At 36.8% G+C, this 21,444-nt stretch overlaps 1 protein-coding gene across 3 annotated transcripts in view; it reads right to left on the reverse strand.

The window, feature by feature from the left end:
• Positions 1-5,327, reverse strand: part of DYNC1I2 (dynein cytoplasmic 1 intermediate chain 2) — a 28,147-nt gene extending 22,820 nt beyond the window's left edge. Inside the window, exons 1-3 of one of the 3 annotated variants that reach the window (XM_082055228.1) lie at positions 5,184-5,327; positions 3,435-3,552; positions 1,396-1,510 (exon numbers count right to left, since the gene is read on the reverse strand). In XM_082055228.1, coding sequence (XP_081911354.1) covers positions 1,396-1,510; positions 3,435-3,542 — 223 coding nt within the window. In that variant the 5' untranslated portion in view covers positions 3,543-3,552; positions 5,184-5,327. Of the gene's footprint in view, positions 1-1,395; positions 1,511-3,434; positions 3,553-5,109 lie in introns of all 3 variants that reach the window. The other 2 variants (XM_082055226.1, XM_082055227.1) reach the window with 2 other exon arrangements.
• Between the last annotated feature and the right edge of the window lie 16,117 nt (positions 5,328-21,444).

A 21,444-nucleotide genomic window follows, 5' to 3' on the forward strand; every position in this document is an offset into this window, starting at 1 on the left:
TTATGTATGTAAATTGGTATCCACTCCATCAGGGGTCAGGCAAGCGAGAATTCTGAATTTAGGTTTGCACCATTTCTAAAGAATTTCCTGAAATCACAAGTATATTGTGAATTGTGAAGAATGCTTCTATCCCATCCCATCCCAAATCAGACATATGACTCTGGCTGACAAAAATTCTACCCTAAATTTACAAAACCAGAGTGAATACTTCAATTTATTAAAAATTCATCCCTCCTACAGGAGAGACTTAGGTAAAATTCTACTTCATAAACTCATACACACACTTAGACTTTCTACTAAATATGGGTATACTTATATAAATATTAATATATAAATATACATTCTTCAACTCATTGCCATCTACTGAATAATTTCCACTAACAGAAATGCTCATAGGCCTTAATATTCCTATATTATTGTTGTACGTTATCAGAAATTATGACATTTTAATGTCACCCTTTCTTAATCAAAAAGGTGACATTAGAAGCATATCTTGTTATCATGTACACAAGTCAGTCAGCCCTATCTAGCAGTAGGCATGGCCAAAAGAATCCAGCAGCTTAGGTCTGATGCTACAGTGCCCTCGTGTGGGACACACCATTTTCAATAAAGTCCTCCCGTTAGTGCAGTGAAACCTAAAGGCCATGAAAAGATGAAACAAAATTCCACCAACAGGGGGCTCAACTATAACACCTTCTTGAAAGTTACTTTGTTCACTAACTTCTGGCTTCTTATATAACAAGTATGGTAGATATCAAAAGCATACTTCTGTAAGAGAGCTACCTCCCTCTGGCAGTTAACAGAACAGTAATTCCTTTAAGCATTTTTAATACACTTTTTCTATGACGGAATCTAATCTCAAGCTATCCACCATTAGGTTGTAAAAGATGCAGAAAAGAAACAAGCCAACTCTGTACAAAATCATCAGAATTAAAATTTGGCTTTATGAAAAAGAGAGAAAAAAATATAGAAGAATAATGAGCAGGGAAAATAGGGGAAAAAAAAAAAGAACAGCAAATACATGATATTTGTCTATTTTAAGTAAATACTCAAAATAATTCACTAAGTGTAAAAACATATATTTTACAAAATAGAACTAACAATGTGTAATGAAGCATATCACTTGACATTTATAACAGAGATCATGCAGGACAAAACAGTAAAAAAACAGACATATATATACCCCAAACATAGTGGCCAGAGAATTTTCATGTTATTTATATAAACACTACAATCCTAACAAAAACAAACAAAAAACACTACCACCACAAAACTCCCCAAAATATCTACCCCCAAACAAAACGAAACAAAAAAGCCAAACAAAAAAAAACACACCACCACAAAGCAACCAAACAACCCCAAACATTTATCTCAAATGAATATTAACATCCCTACCAACAGGTGACTCAGGTGTCAGCCCCATGCTCTGAAGTAATGCTTCAGCTTCTCTTCTCTTCTTTTCAAGATCAGATTCTTCTTGTACAGGAAGAACTTCTTTCTTCTGATCAGTCTAAAAAATAATCCAATAATTAAGTTATAGCATTCAAGAGGTATTAAAAACTCTTTCATTTAGTTTGAGATCTCATAGATTCCTTTAAGCTACTGACACCTAGTATCACATAGATTAGATATTTGACTTTATAGAAAGGACCATCAGAAATACTAAAGTAAAAAACAGAAAGGAATCACAAAATCTTGTAGCTTTGGTACTGTCTTTACAAGACACACATAACATTCAAAAAATGTCTTCTCGTTTGCCAAAGTAACTGACCATAAGATCAAGAATACCTTTTTTTTTATACTAATGCTAACCACTGTAAAAGTGAAAGACTGGAGGGTAAAAAAGTATTACGTACCTGTGAATAAAAGTATTTTAAGGACACAGTCAAATTGTTCCAATTTTGAAGAGTTAATAATCATATCAAAGAAAACACTACAGGGTTAGAATGACAGTAAGAGACACCCCTCTTTGGTCAAAAAAGCATTAGGACACTTGGCTAGACAGAGCACATGTTAAAGTATGTAGCAATTAAGAAAAAATGTGTAAGATATAAAAGTGGTGATTGTCTATGTGTGCATATTAAGCTCTTTTTAAAACAAAAAGATTGACAAGCTGTTCAGTGAGACAGATTTCTTTTGGACCTTGGGTTTCACCAAAAAAATATTCTTAAAAAACTTAGCAGTAACTTCAAATTTACAGGGCATTTAAGTAGTTTTCTTTAAGTTGTATTATTACCCACTAGATTTCAAGAAAAAAAAACAAAACAAAAATTACACCCCTATTTTCCATCATTCAGAAATAATGCAAGCTCTGCTGTGCAAGATGCTCAACACTCCGTATCTTTCCACACTCACTTAGCTACTCATTCGGTTACAGAAATACAATTCATAGTTAAAGGTGTTCACAACTCAGTCATTGGCAAGTGAATATTTTTATAAATTGAAATTGGTTATATAAGTCTTTAATGGAAGCAGCAAAATCTAGACTAAGCTATTCTACCCCTATGCCATTATTAAAGACTAGTTGCTCCTGACATGACTACACATCATGCTTCTAATCTACCGCACATTTCCTTTTAAAAAAGCAGGTTCTCAACTGATGAAGATAATGCATCACATGTGGAATCTCAGATACAGGCCATACATCGTTACAAGATCATCAGAACACAATTTGACATATTTATTTCTCTTTGTTCAAATAATGTAGCTGTCAGCTGCCCAGTATTCAGTCATATGCTAATTTATAACACCTATAAGATCATCACCAAAATACAGAGAAGTCTTGAAAAAGTACCACAGAAAAACAAAACATTCCATGAAAAGTTTCATCTATGAGGTATAATCTGCATTCAGGAGAAACATTAATATGCCACTGATTGTCACATACTTTAGCAGAGAGAAATCCAGAAGACTATTAACAAACCAAGTCTAACACACAGTAACATATATATCCTGAGTGTTGCTCTGACTTTGAAATTCAGGCTAAAGATCAGTCAAAGAGCAGACAAATGTAGCACACTGTACAATAATAATACTGACAAAACTCTTATGGACATCCTTGGAACTGCACTTCAGAAATGAGTTCTTTAAATAACACCATCACAATGCGTTAGGCAGATCCTTTGTGCAATACGTCACAGTCAGTTGATTAATTATGTCCTGTGCACACAAGCAGCTTTAGAAATCCAAATTTTATGCATGTGTAGGGTTTTTTTTAAAATCAAAATCTAACTTAGCATATGGTTAAATCTAGAGAAAACAGTAGGTATTTATTTTTATGAGAAAACAAAAATGCTTTATTTGCATAAACAACCGACCATTAAACAAACACTCCCTGAAAAACATGTAGCAAATGACTAAGTGAACATACCTTCAAATTTTGGGCAAGTTACATATGCAAACTGTCAAATTTCAAAGAGAAAATTATTTCTTACTTCTTTTTTCTTTCTTTCTTCCTCCTTTCTTTTCTTCTCCTCTCTGATTTGAGCTAATCGTTGCTTCTTGCGCTCCAACTCCGCCTTCAGTTCACTTTTGTCAGACATGGCTGAAACACTGACCAACACAAATCATACCACTGTTTTTAGTTTGGGGTTTTGTTTTGGTCTTTTTAAGATAGGAGCTTTCCTTTAAATATGCAATGATTAAAGGAAATATACTAGTTTACTACAACCAAAACTTTGAAAAGTCTTAAAATATTAAAAAAAAATAAAAATCACATTCCTATTTCCACATTTCTTTCATTTAATGCATTCTCAATACTAAAGCAACTGATTTTTAACAGACAGAACTATGATGTGGTGACAGCATCCACTCCTAAGGTAGTTCTGACACTGTTTGAAGGAACTGCTTTGAAAGAAACGTTAAGGCCCAAAGATGGGGCCATCTGATTTTGCCATAGAATTCTGTACAGCTACAGAGCCAACTATGAAAATGAAAGCAACAACATTACCAACACAATACCCTGTACTTTTCACTTCAACAATTTAAATAGCAGTATGTAAGCATATATCCTTCTATATACAGTTGTATTAAAATATATATTTATTTAAATAATATAGACATAAAAACAGATTTATTAAAAGATTTAGTAGGATTACTATAAATCGCAAGGAAAAGTAAGTACAAATGCAATGGCCAAAAAAAAAACCCTGTAAAATATGTCCATTATCAATTTTCCCCAAAACATTTTGTACACAAAAATTCTACAAAAAGTTATGCTACTTAATTAACATAATTAAATGCAGATAATAAGGTCAACAATAAACAAAAGGTGAAAAAATAACTTCAGATCTTAAGAAATATTTAGAACACAGATATGAAAAACTCTGTGAATGGACTGAGTGAATAAAAGCTTAATTTTACTGTTTGTAAGCAAATCCAAGTGAGTAAAGCAAGTGCAGAAGTGGTTCTACAACAGAAAATAGATATATAAATACGCTAAGCTTGATAACAAAAATACCAATTAAGCATTAGTAATATAACTATTAATTAATCCTAAATTAAGTATACCTGCAAGTGTCTGCATAGCACATCTAAGCACAGAAAAGAACGCAAAATGACACAAGCCTCATACATCTTCCCCAGCATACTTAGTAGTATGCATATTGGGACAAACGTATGTGTTCCTCCATGTTGTCTGCGAACATTTAAGTGCTCACAAATAAATAAACCCCCTATTGTCAGCATTTTCAAGTGGCATTCCCGTGTCGCTTTGTAACAGGTCTGGGAGGCCGCGTTGTCACCACAGCACGGACTCCCGCCCCCATCCGCTTTCCTGAGACCGAGCCGGGAGCGCAGGGCGGCGCAGCCCGAGCCCGCCCGCTCCGCCGGCAGGTAACAGCGACACGAACCAGCTGCCGCCAGGAGCCCGCTCCCCACCCCGATCCCCCCCGGGCCTACCGGGGCGGGAGCCGGGCAGCGCACACCCGCCCTGACAACACCCTGCCGCACCCCACAGCCCGGGAGGAGGCGGCACCACCGAACACCGGGCCCGCCCGTACCCTCTCCCACTTATTGAGGGCCGAGCCCCGGCGCGGGCCGCCCCCGGTCCCACCCTGCTGCCGCGCCCCTCACTCGACAGGGCGAGGCCGAAAGAAGGAGGGTCCCCACCCGAAGGCAGCGGTGCGGAGCCGGGAGAAGCAGCGGCCCCGGGGGCAGCTCTGTCGCCGCGGGACCCCGCGCACCTGTCAGCGGGAACTCCTGCCGCTCCAACCGCCCCTCGGCCACCGCGCGCCGCTTCCGCCGCTTCACAAAGGCGCCGGCAGCTGACAGGCAGCGGACTACGGCGGGCGCTGAGGCTCAAACCAGCTCTGAAGGCGTTGCGGGATGCGCAGGAACTTCCAGGAACTGCGGAAGGACACGGAGGCCGGTAAGGGAGCGCAGTGAGCTCAGACACTCGCTCGCGCCGTCAAGGGGAGCGGTCTCAAGAGAATTCTCGCGGAGAACGGGCGCGAAGCGGCGCGGGGATGGGATGCCTCCAGAGCCCTGACAGCGAACCCCGCCTGTGCAGCGCCGGTGAATCAGCGTTGAGAACAACGACGCCCAGCATGCAACGCGCCCCGCTAGGTGGGCCTCGTCCTCAGTGCCCAACGGAGTGAGTGGGGCGCGGCCGCGTGTTGCATGATGGGAGCTGTAGTCTTTTCGGAGGAGGCACATCGGCGGCGACCAGCGGCCGCGGGATCTGGGAAGCGAGCGCCGCCGCGTGCCAGGCTGCGAGCGGCTCCGCGCGCATGCGCGTTCCGCCGTGATTAGCTGGAAGGGGCCGTAGTGCGGCTCGCGAGGCGGGAGCGCGCGGGCAGGGAGTGCTGCGGTGTCTCGCGGCGTCGCCTCACGGGGACCTGGCCGCGCCTCACACCTCGCGGGGGTCGTGAGGAGAGCGGGCCCTTCGCTCCCTGCTCCGGTTCGGCTTCCCGGGAGGGAACACCCGCGCTGGCCATCGCCGTAGCCGCATCAGCCCTATGGTGGACACTGACTGAACTGTGTGATTTTAACCGTAGGCGAGACAGGCTGGTAACCCTAATCACCTCAGTGGCCTGACGATAAAATATATAAAAGCCTGATTTGCTGTGAGTGTCAGGCCAGGGACAAAGTTACCCACATTGAATCTGCTCTGAGTGGATGTCAGCAAGCAGGGTTCAGCTGTCCGGTCGATAGGCCTCGTGCATTAGCAGAGTGCCGCGCTGGGAGGGTAAAGCTGTGCCGAACTCCAACTGCAGCAGATGAGCTCCTGGGGAATGGAGTTACACTGTGTTCTGATACAAGTACCAAATGTAATAAGTGACTTTGCTGTTCTCCAGTTGCCCTAAATTAACAAGTATGTTGCCATTTCTATCCTGTGGAAACATACATCAAACTTTTCTGCCTTTTTTTTTTCCTAACTGCCGAGCTGAGACTACTGGCTACTGTGTCAATGAAGTGCTTGATTCCTCAGGCTGCTGTTCTTCCAAAAACTGTTCACCAAAGCACAATTAATAGGGACAACTAAACTAGTTCAAGTGGGGCATGTATTCACAACACCATGAAATAAAGCTTTTAGCGGCAATAACTATTGGCTCCAGAGAGGATTAGATTTTCTGCTATTACAAATTGGAATAAATTATTTAAAATCACTGCATCTGCAAACATTTCTGCCTGGTGAGTATACCTTCTGAACTCCTGTTGATAAGTACTGGAAAAAGATTGCATTTTCAGTCAAGATCTGTGAGGATGCCGTCCTCTTCTGTATCATAAACTGAACAGGTTGGTTGGTACTTCAATGGGTAACTCCCAGGAGAACTTCAATTGCTGCAGAAGTCAGTGTTGATTATTTACTCCTCTGCAATCTTCCATGTGAGTCAGGGTTCATACTATACCCTAAGAAAAATTAGAAAAACCATCTGTTGTCTAGATGGCTTCTGATCATTGTATAACCCCAAAGCATTTTGTAAGAGCGTGGGTGTTACCTTTCAGAGAAATGATAAGTGAAACTGTCAAAGAAAATTGTATGATGTGCAAGAGAGGGGGTTGCATTTTTCTTCCGAGATGGAAATATGAAGATGATAGTAATGAACTTCCAACAACAGCTGTCATCTTGGAATTTATTTGCCTGAATTTTCTAATATCATTTACAATAATGTGCAATGTGTGTACCTTGGAACAGGAATGTGTGGTTTATTTCTTATTTTACATATGCTTTTTGCTTGGCCATAAAATATTAATTTGTATTTGAAGCTTTCCAGTAATATTTTTCAAATTCCCATTTAAAATTATGGATGTAGGAGCCAGATATTTCACATTTGTATTCAATTTAGCTAATTGATTTTTGGTAATTGATCTTCAACAATTAAGTGTATTTCTTGGTCCTGAACCTACATACACCTGCTGAAGGTCATGTTATTTTTTACATTAGTCCTTCATTTTAGAACCAAGAAACTACAATAGCTAATTTTTGCAGCACTAACATCCCCCTTTTGCTTTGTAAATTACAGCTATAGATTTCAAGTAGTTCTATCTGGGTCAGTTTAGCAGTGACACAAACAGTGACAGAATGCTACCTCTATACAAATAAATTTGTGATTTTTTTTTTAGCACTCACTGATTTCACAGGTAATAGCAGTTTAAATAATCTGATGCATTTTTCGTCGGCTGGAAGGCTCTTGAGGTATATGGTGGGAGCATAGGTTAGAGAAAACATACTGGTTGTACATGTTTACAAGTATTTTCTTCTTGCCTCAGCTTCCTGGTGTCAGCATCTTTTGGTAGAGTAAACCCCAATTTGATAATGGTCTCTAAGAATGTGGAGGAGTTATACTGTGAGCTGGACCTTCTTTGTATCTGGGACCAGGAAAACAGCTTGTAGGGAATTTTACACATCAATCCTGTGCACTGGGTCTAGGATGAACAGGGCTTAGTTAAGACATGAACATCAGCTTTAACAGCAATTGTATACCCATGTAAACAGAATTTGTGTATTATTGAGGAGTTATTTTAAGACATATAAAGAAATTATAAAGATAAATCAGGTCTTTACTGCAGATGGGCAGGAATCCAGACTAAACAAAGTAAGATATCATTTGATTTAGAGGAGCTTCTGCTCTTCAAGATCAGACTTCGTGCTGCCTGAATCAGAAGAAGGCTCAATAGCAAAGGCTAGCAGGCCCTCACCTTGTTTTGTCACCTCATTGTGCTATTGGAGAACAGCAATTTGCTCTGGATCATGAGCCCAAGGTCTGTGTTGGAGAGGGTGTTTCCCTCCTTCCCTCCTCAAGGAAGTGCCACAGCTGCACTGTCCTCTCTAGCAGTATGAGGGACTGGGAAAAGGCAGTCTCTGGCCTACCTTTCTATAGTAAGACTCCATTTTAATTTTCTTTTTTTCTCATATTTCAGGAAAATGAAAAGTCCATATTACAGACTTACTGGAATTGAGATTATCAGCAAGATCTCATCCCATAATATAAAGCTATAACTTTGCTAATATCTTTTAACAGTCTGTGTTTTTCCCTTAGAAAATTTGCTGCATTGCTAATGCAGGTTTCTGTCTGTCCTTCTCCCTCCTTTTCTATTCCTGTTAAATGGACATATTTTTTTTCTGTTGTGCCAAAATGAGGTGATGTTGAATGATGAGTCCTTTCTGAGATGGGAACACTTTTGCAATCTGGTAACCTTTGGCACAAAACACATAAAATAGTGAATGGTCCAGCACTTAAGAGTGATTCACTACTAAGTATTATAGAAAATAGCTTTACCAGTCGAAAAATTTCAAGGCAAGTTCTCCTTCTTCGATGTGGTCTGTGTATGGTACTCTCATTTTTTTCTATTATATGGTTAAGAAGAGAGGAGATAATGAGAGCTTCTTAAGGGAACCTGTAATGCACCAAAACCTGCACTAGGTTTAATGGTTATAAGAGAGAGTATGAAAACTGCCAAGAGATCAGCCAAAAGGAACTATTTTCAGATCTGTTGTATGCAAGGTTGTATTCTACCCTCAGTTTGTGCACCTATCTCCCTTTAACATTTATGGAAGTTTTGTGTATTCATCAAAGGGAGAATACATTTGAATATTTGTTAAGATAACAGATTTCCTTTCGTATGTATTATGTTAGCACTGTTGCCCCAAAAGATAATAGGATAAATAAGGAGACAGAAAGTGTTCACTTTTTTTCAGGGGCTTTTTAAAACTTTCAATTAGGAATTCAGTTATTTTGCTGTATGTAAGCAAAAGGAGTATCTTATATAATCTCAAGGTATGTTTTAGATTAGAATTAATATGAACAAAGGCATACTAACGCATTCTCATTCTATAAATGTTAAATAATTGTCCATATCAAGTACTTCATAATTATTTACAAATTAAACAAGAGAGCTAAAAAGTCTAACTGACAAGACCACAGGGTTAGAATTTAGCATTCCTAGCTTCCACTCTTCTGTTATTACCATAAAATAATATTTATTCTTTTGTAACTGTTAACTGTAACTGTTAACTTCTCATATTTTCACATTCATTTGAGAATTAGTTGAGTCACAGACTCAGTTCTATTCAGTTAAGACTGGTGCCATGGGGTAATTTTACTGCTGTCAGCCATGTAAGTAAAGATAGAGTTTGTTCCTTTTTTGGAGTCTTTAATAAAATACTTGCTACTGTGTTGGTAGGAGGTCTGAACACATAAACAGCAATTTTTAATGTAAAAATTTTATCAGAAATCTCTTACTTTTAATCTTAAACAAATCTTTGCTTTTAACATAAGTTGCAAGGCAGTAGATAGTCAGAAATGTATTTATTACTAACAGAACCCAAGCTCCTAGGCCCTATTTATAAAACACCTCATCAGAAGGGAGATGGTGCAGTAAATCTCCTGTGACAATTCCTGCAGCCATCTGGTTCATAATAAGTACCCTGCTGGAACATATCACAAGTGGCAGGGCAAATGCAGTGAGAAGGGACAAGATAACAGGGAGGTGTTCCACGTCCCAAACGAATCTAAAGAGACTTGGTCCAAACTGGAAGTAGCCCTTCTCTGGCTGAGTATTTATTATGTATGATAGAGTATGATAGAACTTCATTCTCCTTGTTCACAGAGGTAATGTGCTAACAGTGGTGTTTAACCTTATATCATTTGGAATGTTTGTAAGGGGATTTCCTGTGGATCTTGCAACAGTTTCTATGCAAAAAAACCCTATTTTAAAAATCTGGTTGGCTGTCAGTGAAGACTCTTGTAGCTAAAGTGTATTTGAGTTTGATTTGGATTTTTGTTGCATTTCAAAAATGTTAAAATCAGTCACTGAGAATCTGCAAAATTTTTTGTGCGTTTCTATGAAAAAAAAAGTTTAAAATTCAAACCACATATAATATACAGTAAACATGATTTGGATAGCTAAACCCATCTACTTTCTAGTTTAGGACTAACAGTTTAATTTTATATACTCCAAACAAACAGGATTTGCTTTGTTTTATTTATAGACTGGTTTTCTAGACAAACACATCATATTGTCTTAACCTGTGGTTTGGTTTGGTTTGTTTTTTTAATCAGGATAAATTGGATCTTTCTACTTTGAACAAAAATTGACCACTCTAATCTCCTGTTATTCAATCTATCTGACAAATGGTTTGGTTTTCCTGTTAAGTAGTCTGATCTGTGCAAAAGTTTGGTTTTAAAAAAAATACTTTTACCAGAAATCATCTGTTTAGGTTTGAATGGTACATCAATCAATGCCCTTAATTACATTAGTGCATCTGTATTAAGACAGAGAGAAAAAACTGCAAAAGGCCTTCTGTCCTTCTGTAAAGCCTGTAAATGAAATATGTATGTGTGAATTTGTATAGACTTAAGTGTACATCTTTCTCATGACACATGATTTCAAGACTCAAGAAAACCATAAGATGATGAAATGCATGCATAATATAATGTTAGAAATTTAAACGACTGAGTTTTTTAAAGGCTGAGAGAAGTATACAATTTCCTGCAAATAAGGTATATTTTTCTGGTATGTATGTGTATAAGTGAATACTCTGCTGCTGGGAAATTTTTATCCAGTAAACATTTTTAACCATAGGCCTCATCACAGGTCTTGAGCACTCTCTGATCAATTTTCTGTGTAGTCAAATCTGTCATTTCTGTCAGAAAAAGTTGTATAAGATTGGAAGCCATTTGTCTCAGAGAAAGCGGTTTCTGTTTTTGTTTTGTTAAATTTTCTACTGGAATCTCTTCTATCTGGATAGTTTTAGTGAGAGAGTGGACAGCTATTATATGTTCAAGTACAATGATTCTGCTAGAGCAGGTTGGACTAAATCTCTGGATGCCCTTTCCAAGTCTGTGTCTCTATGGTGCTGTGAGTACAGAAAGAAAAAAAACCAACTCTCATGCAAGACCTTATTGTGAAACAGCAATCTGGAATCTTATGCAGCTTTAGTAGTTTACAATCAAACTCTGCTTTTCTGCAAAAAATAAACAATTTGGAAAAAAAAATTCAACTACATGATACTTGCATTGAAATATTTCTATATAATCTAAATTTTATTTCACCATAATAAAACATAAAATACATGTTTATAGCTAGGGAAGTCCATTTATTTTACAGGAAACAGTATACGTTCAGATATTGTTGGAAAAAAACCTACATGTGTAGTTTGGCTGGTCTTGTTCTGCATTACGTATACAAAGCAGTCTAACCTGTTAAATCTGAAGTTTTTTATAGCAATGTGATAAAAATTAGTTAGTATTATGTATGTTAAATATGTATGTTAAATATGTTAGTATTATGTATGCTAGTAATGCTAGCAAACTCCAACACATATTTACAAATATGTATGTAGAAGCAAAACATATTAACAGATCTTTTCAGTCAGTGGAAGTATGTGATATATAAGCAGTACTCTCACTAATCAGGAAAATTATTTTTCATTTCACTATAGCTAGAAAGTATATCTTTTCTTGCTATTCATTACCCTGAAGGTGGCTGCAATTCAGGAGTGAGGAAAAAATCCATTATAGATGCTTGCTTAATTAATTGAATATGTCCACAGACACTTACTGACCAACTGTTGTGATATATTTACAAAAGCCATTTAGAGTTCAAGATGAAGTAAAAAATACAGATCATTAGATTTTATAATTTTATGTTTATCATTTTTATGTTTACTGATAAATCAAGCATTTTGTAGAATTTCTCTGGGAGAAAGAAGCTTGTGGCTAGTACCTAGAACAATTAATCTTAAAATGGACCATTTTCCCAGCTCTTATCTTTGCTCTGGAATTGTGGGGGCAAGTGACTTAATTCATGTCTTTTTCACCTTGATATCAAAGGAGGAAAAGTGACGTTTTGCCACCAGTAGTTTTTGCCACTGGTTCTTAGGTGACAGACATATATTTATTTTCTCCTAGTATTGGTTTCTTAATGTGTCAAATTAACTGCATTTATTTCAATAACAATATTTCTTACAACTAAAGCAAATTGAATTGATGTTTGAAAGGAAGCTTTTTGAATGGAAGGCACTGTATAAAATTTGGAGTGCTATTAAAATCCTCTCTGTATATCACAGGTTATAACTTCTTTATTAACAAAAAAATCAGTAACTGAATCACACCTGCATTATTTCTGAGCTTTTTCTTCTGCCACATTTCATAAGCTGACACACTTACCCTCATGATGCAGGTATAAAGGGTGACAAATATTATCCAGAGCTTCATAGGCATTAACTCGAAATCAGTCACAGAAATTCAAGTGACAGTTAAAAACTGCCCTTCCAACTCCTAGTTCCATGATCAACTCAGAAGAACATACTAGTTTTCTTAAATATCAAATTATATTTAGAAGTAAACATTTTAAATGACTGCAAATTCTAAATTTGTAAAGTTAAAAGATGACCTCTGTAGAGTGGAAATTTCTGTGGGCCGTTGTTTGTACTCCTGAAATATACCAAAGCAACTTACGTATTTATTTCCATTGAGAAGGCAAATTACTTTTCATAGAAAAGAATCAAATGCACTAGACCGGCTATGGTATGTTAATAATAGGAGGTGGGACAGTGAGAGTAGAACAACTGATGGGACACTTACGGTTCAAGGAATTCAGCACTTTTCATTTATGCTGGAAAAAATGTAAATGATGTCACCCTCACCTCCCAGTGCAAAGTTATCAGACAGACATCGCTAAGTGATATCTCTGACATTAAAATGACTGGAATGTTATTTCCTTCTGTTTCTTTTCTTTTGGAAATCTTACAATATCATTGCAAATGGAACAAAAATCCACATATAATGGCGTAAGAAACGAAGATCTGTCTGTAGTCTCAGGGCTGGATTATTGCCATTCTATCTCAAAGCTAATTGAAATCCAAGATGTTTGTATCAGAGATGTAATGAGACACTGACAAATACCTTTCTGCCCCACTGGAAATGTAATCTTTCCATTGAACATTTTGTCCTGGTAAATTCCATCTGCAATAGGAATAGGCATTTTGCATTTGAATCAAGAAAGTCACTTCTTTGGATCAGATGATATGGTGTACACTCCACTTGCCTTTAGATGAAATTGATCCTTTACTGTGTTGAACAAAACTGTGAATTTTTTTATACCTAATTATCTTATTGTTTCATCTAGAATAATTTGGAATTCTAACACTACCGATACTTTTTGACATTTGCATATATCAGGATGACAGTTCTCTTAAAAGGCAGTTATTCACTAGATAGTAATACACTTTAAATATTCAGTTGCATTTCTCTACTAAATAAAACAGAATAGAATCACAGTGTTTCATTTATTGGTCATGTATTCGATCATTTGATAGATCTGAATATTTAATAACATTTTCTTCACTTTTGCAGCAGTAAAGCAATAGTTTGATGAATAATTACTCAAACTTGTTTGGGTAAACTTATTTACTTCTGAATACCTAGAAACTAAACTATGTATGCAATACTTCAGTTTTACTCATAAGTAATCTCACTTACTTCAGTGAAGAGAGCTATCATAAAACTGAATGGCAGTTACAGTGTGTTCGCTCATCTTCAGTGTAAAAACTTTCATTACCTTTCTTTGCAAATGTGGCTTGTTATTTTTTTGTAATACGAGGTAAATTATACTGAGTGTATGTGCAAAATCAGTATTTTTTCCTCTTTTGTTCTGACATGAAGATATACTCTTAGTGTTTTTACTTCATATTGAGTATGTAGATCATTTGTGCAAAAAAAAAAAAAAAGGAAAAGATCTCTAGCTATGGAAAGGATAATGTGAAAGGCACAAATAGAAGCTAGTCTCTGTAGGTATGAATCTGTTCTTATTTAAATCAATGGAAATTTCACTGACTGCAGTGAATGCAGGATCAAGTCCTCAACTCTTTCTGAAAATCAATTAGATGCATTCTTAATAGGCTTTCATGCCTTCAAAAATCTGTCTCTACATTAGTGTTGGAAACTAATCAATTAGATATTGGAGTTTATTTTCTTAAAATAGAGGAAATGCTTCAATTTACTGGCTTTTTATTTATCCAAAAAGATTAAGCTGTATCTGGGATTGTCAAATCACCTTGTTTTATTTGCTGAAACGTGTAGGATTCAACAGAATGCTGATATGACTTCTTGTGTATTTGAATTGTTTTGGAACTGTGAAGAATAGAGCTGCTACTAGAAAGCTGAGAGATGGGAAATTGCTCTTAGGCATTGGGCCAAAATACATTTTAGGTAGACTTTTTTTATGGTACTATAGCAATTGAAAATTCTGATTCAGTGTCTGCTAGGAAAATGTTGGAAATGCTTTTAGAAGTTTCTTAACTAATACTAAATTTGTCAGTTCAGTAATAGTGGATAACCCAAGTACAAAGTATAATCATTAGGGCAGACTAAGCAATTTTTACTGTAAAACTGTGGTTTATTCTGATTTGGATTTATTTTGAATCTTCCGTTGTTCACAGGAGATTCAGTGATGGCTGAAGAGTACATGACACAACCTGGCAGCATAAGTACAGCATAAGGTTTGCATAAAGCTAATTTTTCTATTTCTCCTATCTTTTCAGGCTCCTATCGGTTTTCAGGCTCAATAATCTGTTTCCTTAAACTGCATTATTGTTTAAGGTAAAACTGGCCGTGAGGTCGTATAATACGGTGATATATGTTATGCTACACTGCGCTGTATTTACTTAGAGAACAGCATATTCTTTTGAAATCTTAGCCTTTTACATAGCTGTTATAGATACATTTAGATTGATATAGATACATTTTAATTGATATATTGTAATACAATATATTTATGATTATATAAATTACAATAATGTAATGTAGGTAATATATCAATACACATATATATATGTATGTATATTAACTTATGCATAATTCATATAATAACGATATTGAGATTATTATTAATTTTATTTAATAAATTCAGATAGTAAGTCAAGTCAAAAGGTGCTCTAAATACTTTATAACTTTAGCAGAACCAGGGACGAGACAAACTTCAGGAGGAATTTCAAATTAAAAATATTTTGAAAGTGGTGTTCAAGGAGTTATTATATATTACTTGTTTATAATTAGGGGAGGCGAGGAGTTATTATATATTACTTGTTTATAATTAGGGGAGGAAAAAACAACCAATTCGAATAGAAATAAGAAACTGTTGTAATTGGTAAATATTTAACAAAAACAACTGTATCTGTGTATGTTTGAAAGCCTGAGCCTCGAAAACTGCTGAATGCATTTTCTTCAAACTAAAAATAATAAAAATGTGACTGTTAGTGTGAAAACAAGCATGAGAAATATTGGTTTGGAGGTAATTGTTTTGAAAAGTTATTTTAAGCTAATGAAAAGAGGGTCATGGGATAAAAGGTGCCATTTCAACTATATAAGTGTAATAAAAACAGGTAATGCAGGAGTGCATTCTGGCAAGAATAAATGAGCATGGCAAAGCCTGATATGGTCAGTATGGAATACAGAAATGTATCCAAGTGAGTAAACATCAAATGAAGGATTATCCCTACTTGTGAAGAATCCATTCCAGCAAGAAATTGAACCATGGACTACTGCATCTGAAATTCGTAGGACTCCCTAGAGAGCTTAAAGGGAATCTGCAGATTCTGTCATCAGTACGCCAAAGGTCTCTGCACTGTGCTGTAGTATACAAACGTACATTTCCCCCAGATTTCCCTTTTTAAAGGATTTATTTCAGAATACTAATTAGACCTTGATGCTCTGAGTTTTTAAAAGGCTGTGGATGTTTTGTACTTAGACTTCAGTAAGGCTTTTGACACTGTATCCCACAGCATTCTCCTGAAGAAGCTGGCAGCTCATGGCCTGGGTGGGTGTAGTCTGCAATGGATAAAGAACTGGCTGGAGGGCCAGGCCCAAAAAGTTGTGGTGAACGGAGCCAAATCCAGTTGGCATCTGGTCACGAATGGTGTTTCCCAGGGCTCAGGGCTGGAGGTCTTAAACACTGTCCCCTGATTGCCTTCACCAGTGCAAAAAGTGTGATTGTATCCAAGTCATCCTTTAATTATCTTTCATTTATAAGCTTTTTTTGCACTAAAAAGTTTTTTTAGCTAAATACCCTTTTAATTAAACTTAATTAATTGCTAATTGAACAAGTGGAGATCCCTTTTACAGTATCTCCTAAGTTACTAACATATGTCATTTCAACTTAGGATATGGTTTACACAAACATTTCTTTCCTTGGCTCTCCTGGCTAAAGTAGCTCTCTGAACACCCATTCTTGCCCATATTCTTTTCTTAATTGGGCTGTTTGATTTTGTGATCATGTGTAGAACTAGACCAGTATTCTAATGCAGTTCACCACATAACACTGCTGACACATTACCATGATGGAAGAGGAAGTTATGAATCAGAAACAAGAGGCAGGAGGTCATGGAAGTTCTTCTGTCCATGTACTTTTTCTTCTCTTAGTGTAAGACAGAATGTGTTTGTTTCATCAACTTTCACCAATGTTTCATTGAGTGACCCCATAGAGAACACAAATGCACACAATTAAGTCTATTCCGTTAATTCGGCAAGCCTTCATAACTTTTTTTATTTTTTTTACAGTCCTGTGTCCAGTTGCATAAAGATAACAGACTAGAGCTTGTCGTACACAAAACTGTTCTGAAGACTCAGGATGTTTTAGCAGAATAGCCTAGCAACCAGAACTGTGCAGAAGAGGCCAGTTAAGATATGGTTAAATATTTTTCCTAACTTTTAATGAAAAAGCTGTTGTAAAACTTACAAGAGCAGCTAAGAAACATAAACATATATTCAGGTCAATGAACACTAATTAGATACGCTCTCTGACATCAAATTTGATGTGATTTGATTATATATCCAGAAAGGAAGCTTCATGTTTATGAACACTAGATTTCCAGTAACATGAAATGAATTGCAGCACATCTTTGCCAATGCTTTTTAACCCAGTGAAACATAAAATACTTTTTATTTTGTTTATTCTATCACAAATGGCTGCATGTGTGTGATAACACTGTAATAAACAACATTGACTTATGGAATGTTAATGAAAAATCTCATCCAGAAAGTGTGTTTATTTCAAGCAAAGTGGAAGTATTCATAATTTCATCTTTGGGGTGATATACAGATGCTTTTATTGTAGAAATGTAAGCCTGATTGCCTTACACCTTCAGTCATAGACCTCAGTTGAAGTCAATACTTTGGACCTTATCTACTGTACTCAGTGAAAAGCTTTCTTCTTATTATTTTGCATATATTACTGACATAAATATGGACCTTAGTCAGGAACAAGGAATTTGCTGTACAATAGGCTGTACAAATAAAAAGAAAAAAGATGGTTCTTTACTGAAGGGTCCTATAGTCCAAGTATAAAATAGGTTGGACAAAGGTAGACTGTTTAGTATTAAAAAAAACATAAGACAATGTTGGCTAATACGATAGACAGTGATTTCAGCATATCAGTGACGGAAGCACTGTCAAGTTTTGATAAGTGTCATGGAACAAGATAGTTTTAAGGGAACAGCTCCAGAGAGCTGGCAGAACAGTATCCCAACAACTTAGACAACTGCTTAGACAACTGATGATAAGTTTATCAGTAAGCAACACTTAAATCATAGCAAATGTTTATATGTTCTGGCTGGCTTTTTTACTTTTACTACAAACAGAATGCAATGATGACCGTCTGAAATGGGCAGAAGCTAACTCATGCCTAAATATACACTAAAGACACCTGAAGGGCATTTATGCAGAGTAGCACTTGGGTATTTGGCTTTTACCATATCTAATTGTGCAGCATTTTTCCAGTGTAGATATATCTTTGAATGAGCGTTAGTTGTATTTTATTATACTTTTAAGGCATCAAAAATGAATCACTGCCTTCCATTTAGAAGAACAGTCAGTTCCCTCAGTGCAAACAAAATGATGGCATGTAAAGCTGCCCTGCTAGTTAATGCATATAAAAAAATGTGGTTAACATTCAGTTTCTAAGTCAAACTTGAGGCAAATAATTGGGAAAAACTCCTATTATGTAGACACTAGACATATGGGATTTAAAAGTCTTTGAAATATGGACAGGATTCATAGAATACCTCTATGCCTTTATTTTGGAGGAAAAGTGCATCTACACCTCAGTTTATCAAAAAAACTGTTTCAAAGTAAAATGCATACTGAAATCCAGCTTATATGATTTATCTTATAACTTTGGCAGTAAGCAAAAAACAATCTTAAGATGTCCTCCTCAATACAATTGAGGAAAAAAACAAAACAAAACAAAACTCCCCACATATTCAGGGAGAATGTCCTTAATTTTTTTATTAACTAGCACTTTGTAACAGCTCTGATAGTTATATCCTGTGGCTGCACTGTAACTTTGAATGTAAACATCCAAGCTTCTGATAGTCCACTGCTTACACAGTGCTAAAATTATATAAAATTACTTACAATGTCAGCAGAAACTGTGGAGAGGGGTAAGAGAGTGAACAGGGGCATCTCCAAGTTACTTTCTTAAGGCTATGTGGTTGTAAAGAGAGCGGTGGAGCGTGGCATTCTGAGCTAGGACACTGCTGTAGTAGCGTCACCTGAAAGGCTGGGAACACAGTTGGCTAGAACACTGCTTCAATTCCTGTCTCTGCGTAAGTCAGTGAAAGAACCACTGTAGCAAAGTGTGACTTCTACAGAATATACACTGTAGTGCGTGTATTTATGTATATATATGCATACATGCATACTCAGTAGTCAAGGCAACTCCTTTTCAGAAAAACCTTCAGTCTGTAGAATTATGCCATTTCTAAGCTATCTATGTAGTATCTTTCAGTCAGGAGGATACACATTAAAGAAAAAACTCTGCTTCCAGAAAGAACTCTCTAATTGTGAGAGTCAAGCACCTCTGAATTTCTACAGCTGCTTATGCAGTTGGAGGTGATTTATTAGGCCAGTATTAGGTGTGTAAATGTATAGTCCAAAATAAAAGACAATTTGACATTTGGCAAAAATAATAGATTTAGCATGTTCCGTGTTTATAGTTAACTTTTTTAAGGTTTTAAAGTTAATCCATAAATTTTTGGGTCATGACAAACTGTAGGCTTAAATGCTAGCTTTTAGATATCTTAAATTACCTACTGCCTGTGGCAAACCCTGCCATTTTATGTACACCTGTATGGTATGTAGCATATGACAAGATTTTTACTTACACAGTATCAGAACCTGTTTTGAAAAATTTGGACTTCAGAATGTATGTCTGTCTCCTACAAAGGAGCTAGCACCAGCTGGCCATATGCGTGTGTGTGTGTGTGTACCAAAAAACTAGGTACATGGTAACAAGTGTAAAAGGAAAAAAAAGTTTATTTCCCTACAGTCAAGGAGCTATTGCAATATATTACTCCAATTAATGTTTATTCTTTTTCTTTCTTCATATTTTGTATTGATAGTTTGATTACCTGTGAAGTACAGTCATGTTTAAGGAGCTTATATCCATCAACTCTACAGTAATTAAATCTCTTAAATTTGGAGTAGGTAACTAAGGTTAGACTTTAATCTCTTGTGTTATTAGAGATATGAGCCTCAAATGCAGGGGAAGTAATGTCATCCTGCGCTTGGGTCACAACAGCCCCATGCAACACTTCGGGAAGAGTGGTTGGAAAGCTGCCTGGCAAAAAAGGACTTGGGGGTGTTGATTGACAGCTGGCTGAACATGAGCCAGCAGTGTGTCCAGGTGACCAGGAAGGCCAACAGCATCCTGACTTGTATCAGGAATAGTGTGGCCAGCAAGACTAGGGAAGTGATTGTGCCACTGTACTCGGCACTGGTGAGGCCCCATCTTGAATACTGTGTTCAGTTTTGGGCCCCTCGTTTACAAGAAAGACATTGAAGTGCTGGAGCGTGTCAAAGAAGAACAACGCAGCTGGTGAAGGGTCTAGAGCACAAATCTTTATGAGTAAAAATCTTAAGCCCTATTTTAACGTTCAGAGCATGTAATCCAAAATCAAAGAATGCGCAAAGAATATACAGACAATTAATTGCTAAAATAACTGTAATGATGCACAGTTCTACAATCACCCTTTTATCTCTGCTGAAGGACTCCACATATTAGGCAAATCTCTACCTGGCAAATTCTAATTGCAGTTTTCTTAATTACATATATGTTACAAGATGCACTATGGTCAGCTCTAAATAAAAACAGTATATTGTTTCCATTATAGTTGGACATTTGCACTAAAATGCAAATAGTTTATTTGCTAATCTGTGTTCCTGGCTTGAGGCCAGTAGCTTTCCTACCTTTTATTAGTTGCAGCCTAATCTAAATTAGAAGCCGAATAAAATAATTGACCAAGAATATAGCTTCACCTAATATTGTCTATATGCCCCACTCTGTCTTTCCCTTTTCTGTCTCTCCGTAGGGGAAAAGCAGTTATCTTCCTTATGCTAAATCCAGTTCCTATCCAGAGCAATCATGTAAATCTTGGCATCAATCTCACAGCAGAATAAAAAGTCAAATCAGCAGGAAACTTCCACATAAAAGCAACAGGCAGCCCCAGGAGGAATAAAAAAAAAAAAAAAGAAAAAAAAAAAAGCCCACCAAAACCCACAACCAAAAAAAACCAAATAAAAAAATCCTCTCAAACTCTTCCTTTTATTTTCTCCCCAGAAGAATAAGAGTTCTACTCACTAGAAACACTCAAGAAACACTCAAGTTTTCTTGTAATTTTTAAGATAATATGCCTGCGAAGAATAACAACTCATTATTCAGCAAGCTTGCCAGCCTTTCAAAGCCTTTTATTTCAAAGCTTCTTTCTGAATAAACAGATCTATAAAGAGAACAAATGGAAGCTTCTGTTTTTCCTAGCATTTTGCATAGAGGCTACACAAGCTATCTTCTCTTAAAATGGGACTGACCTCAAATTACAGTTTTATAGTAACCAAAAATTGTTGGATGTAGCTGGTGGAACAGATTTTATGTGTTTTTACATACAGATTGGCTCTAAAGCCACAAAAAATATTTTTAATTGAAAATTCAATACGTTAGGTCAAA

Source organism: Streptopelia decaocto (assembly GCF_964273445.1).
Source record: "Streptopelia decaocto genome assembly, chromosome: 6".
Taxonomy (NCBI): domain Eukaryota; kingdom Metazoa; phylum Chordata; class Aves; order Columbiformes; family Columbidae; genus Streptopelia; species Streptopelia decaocto.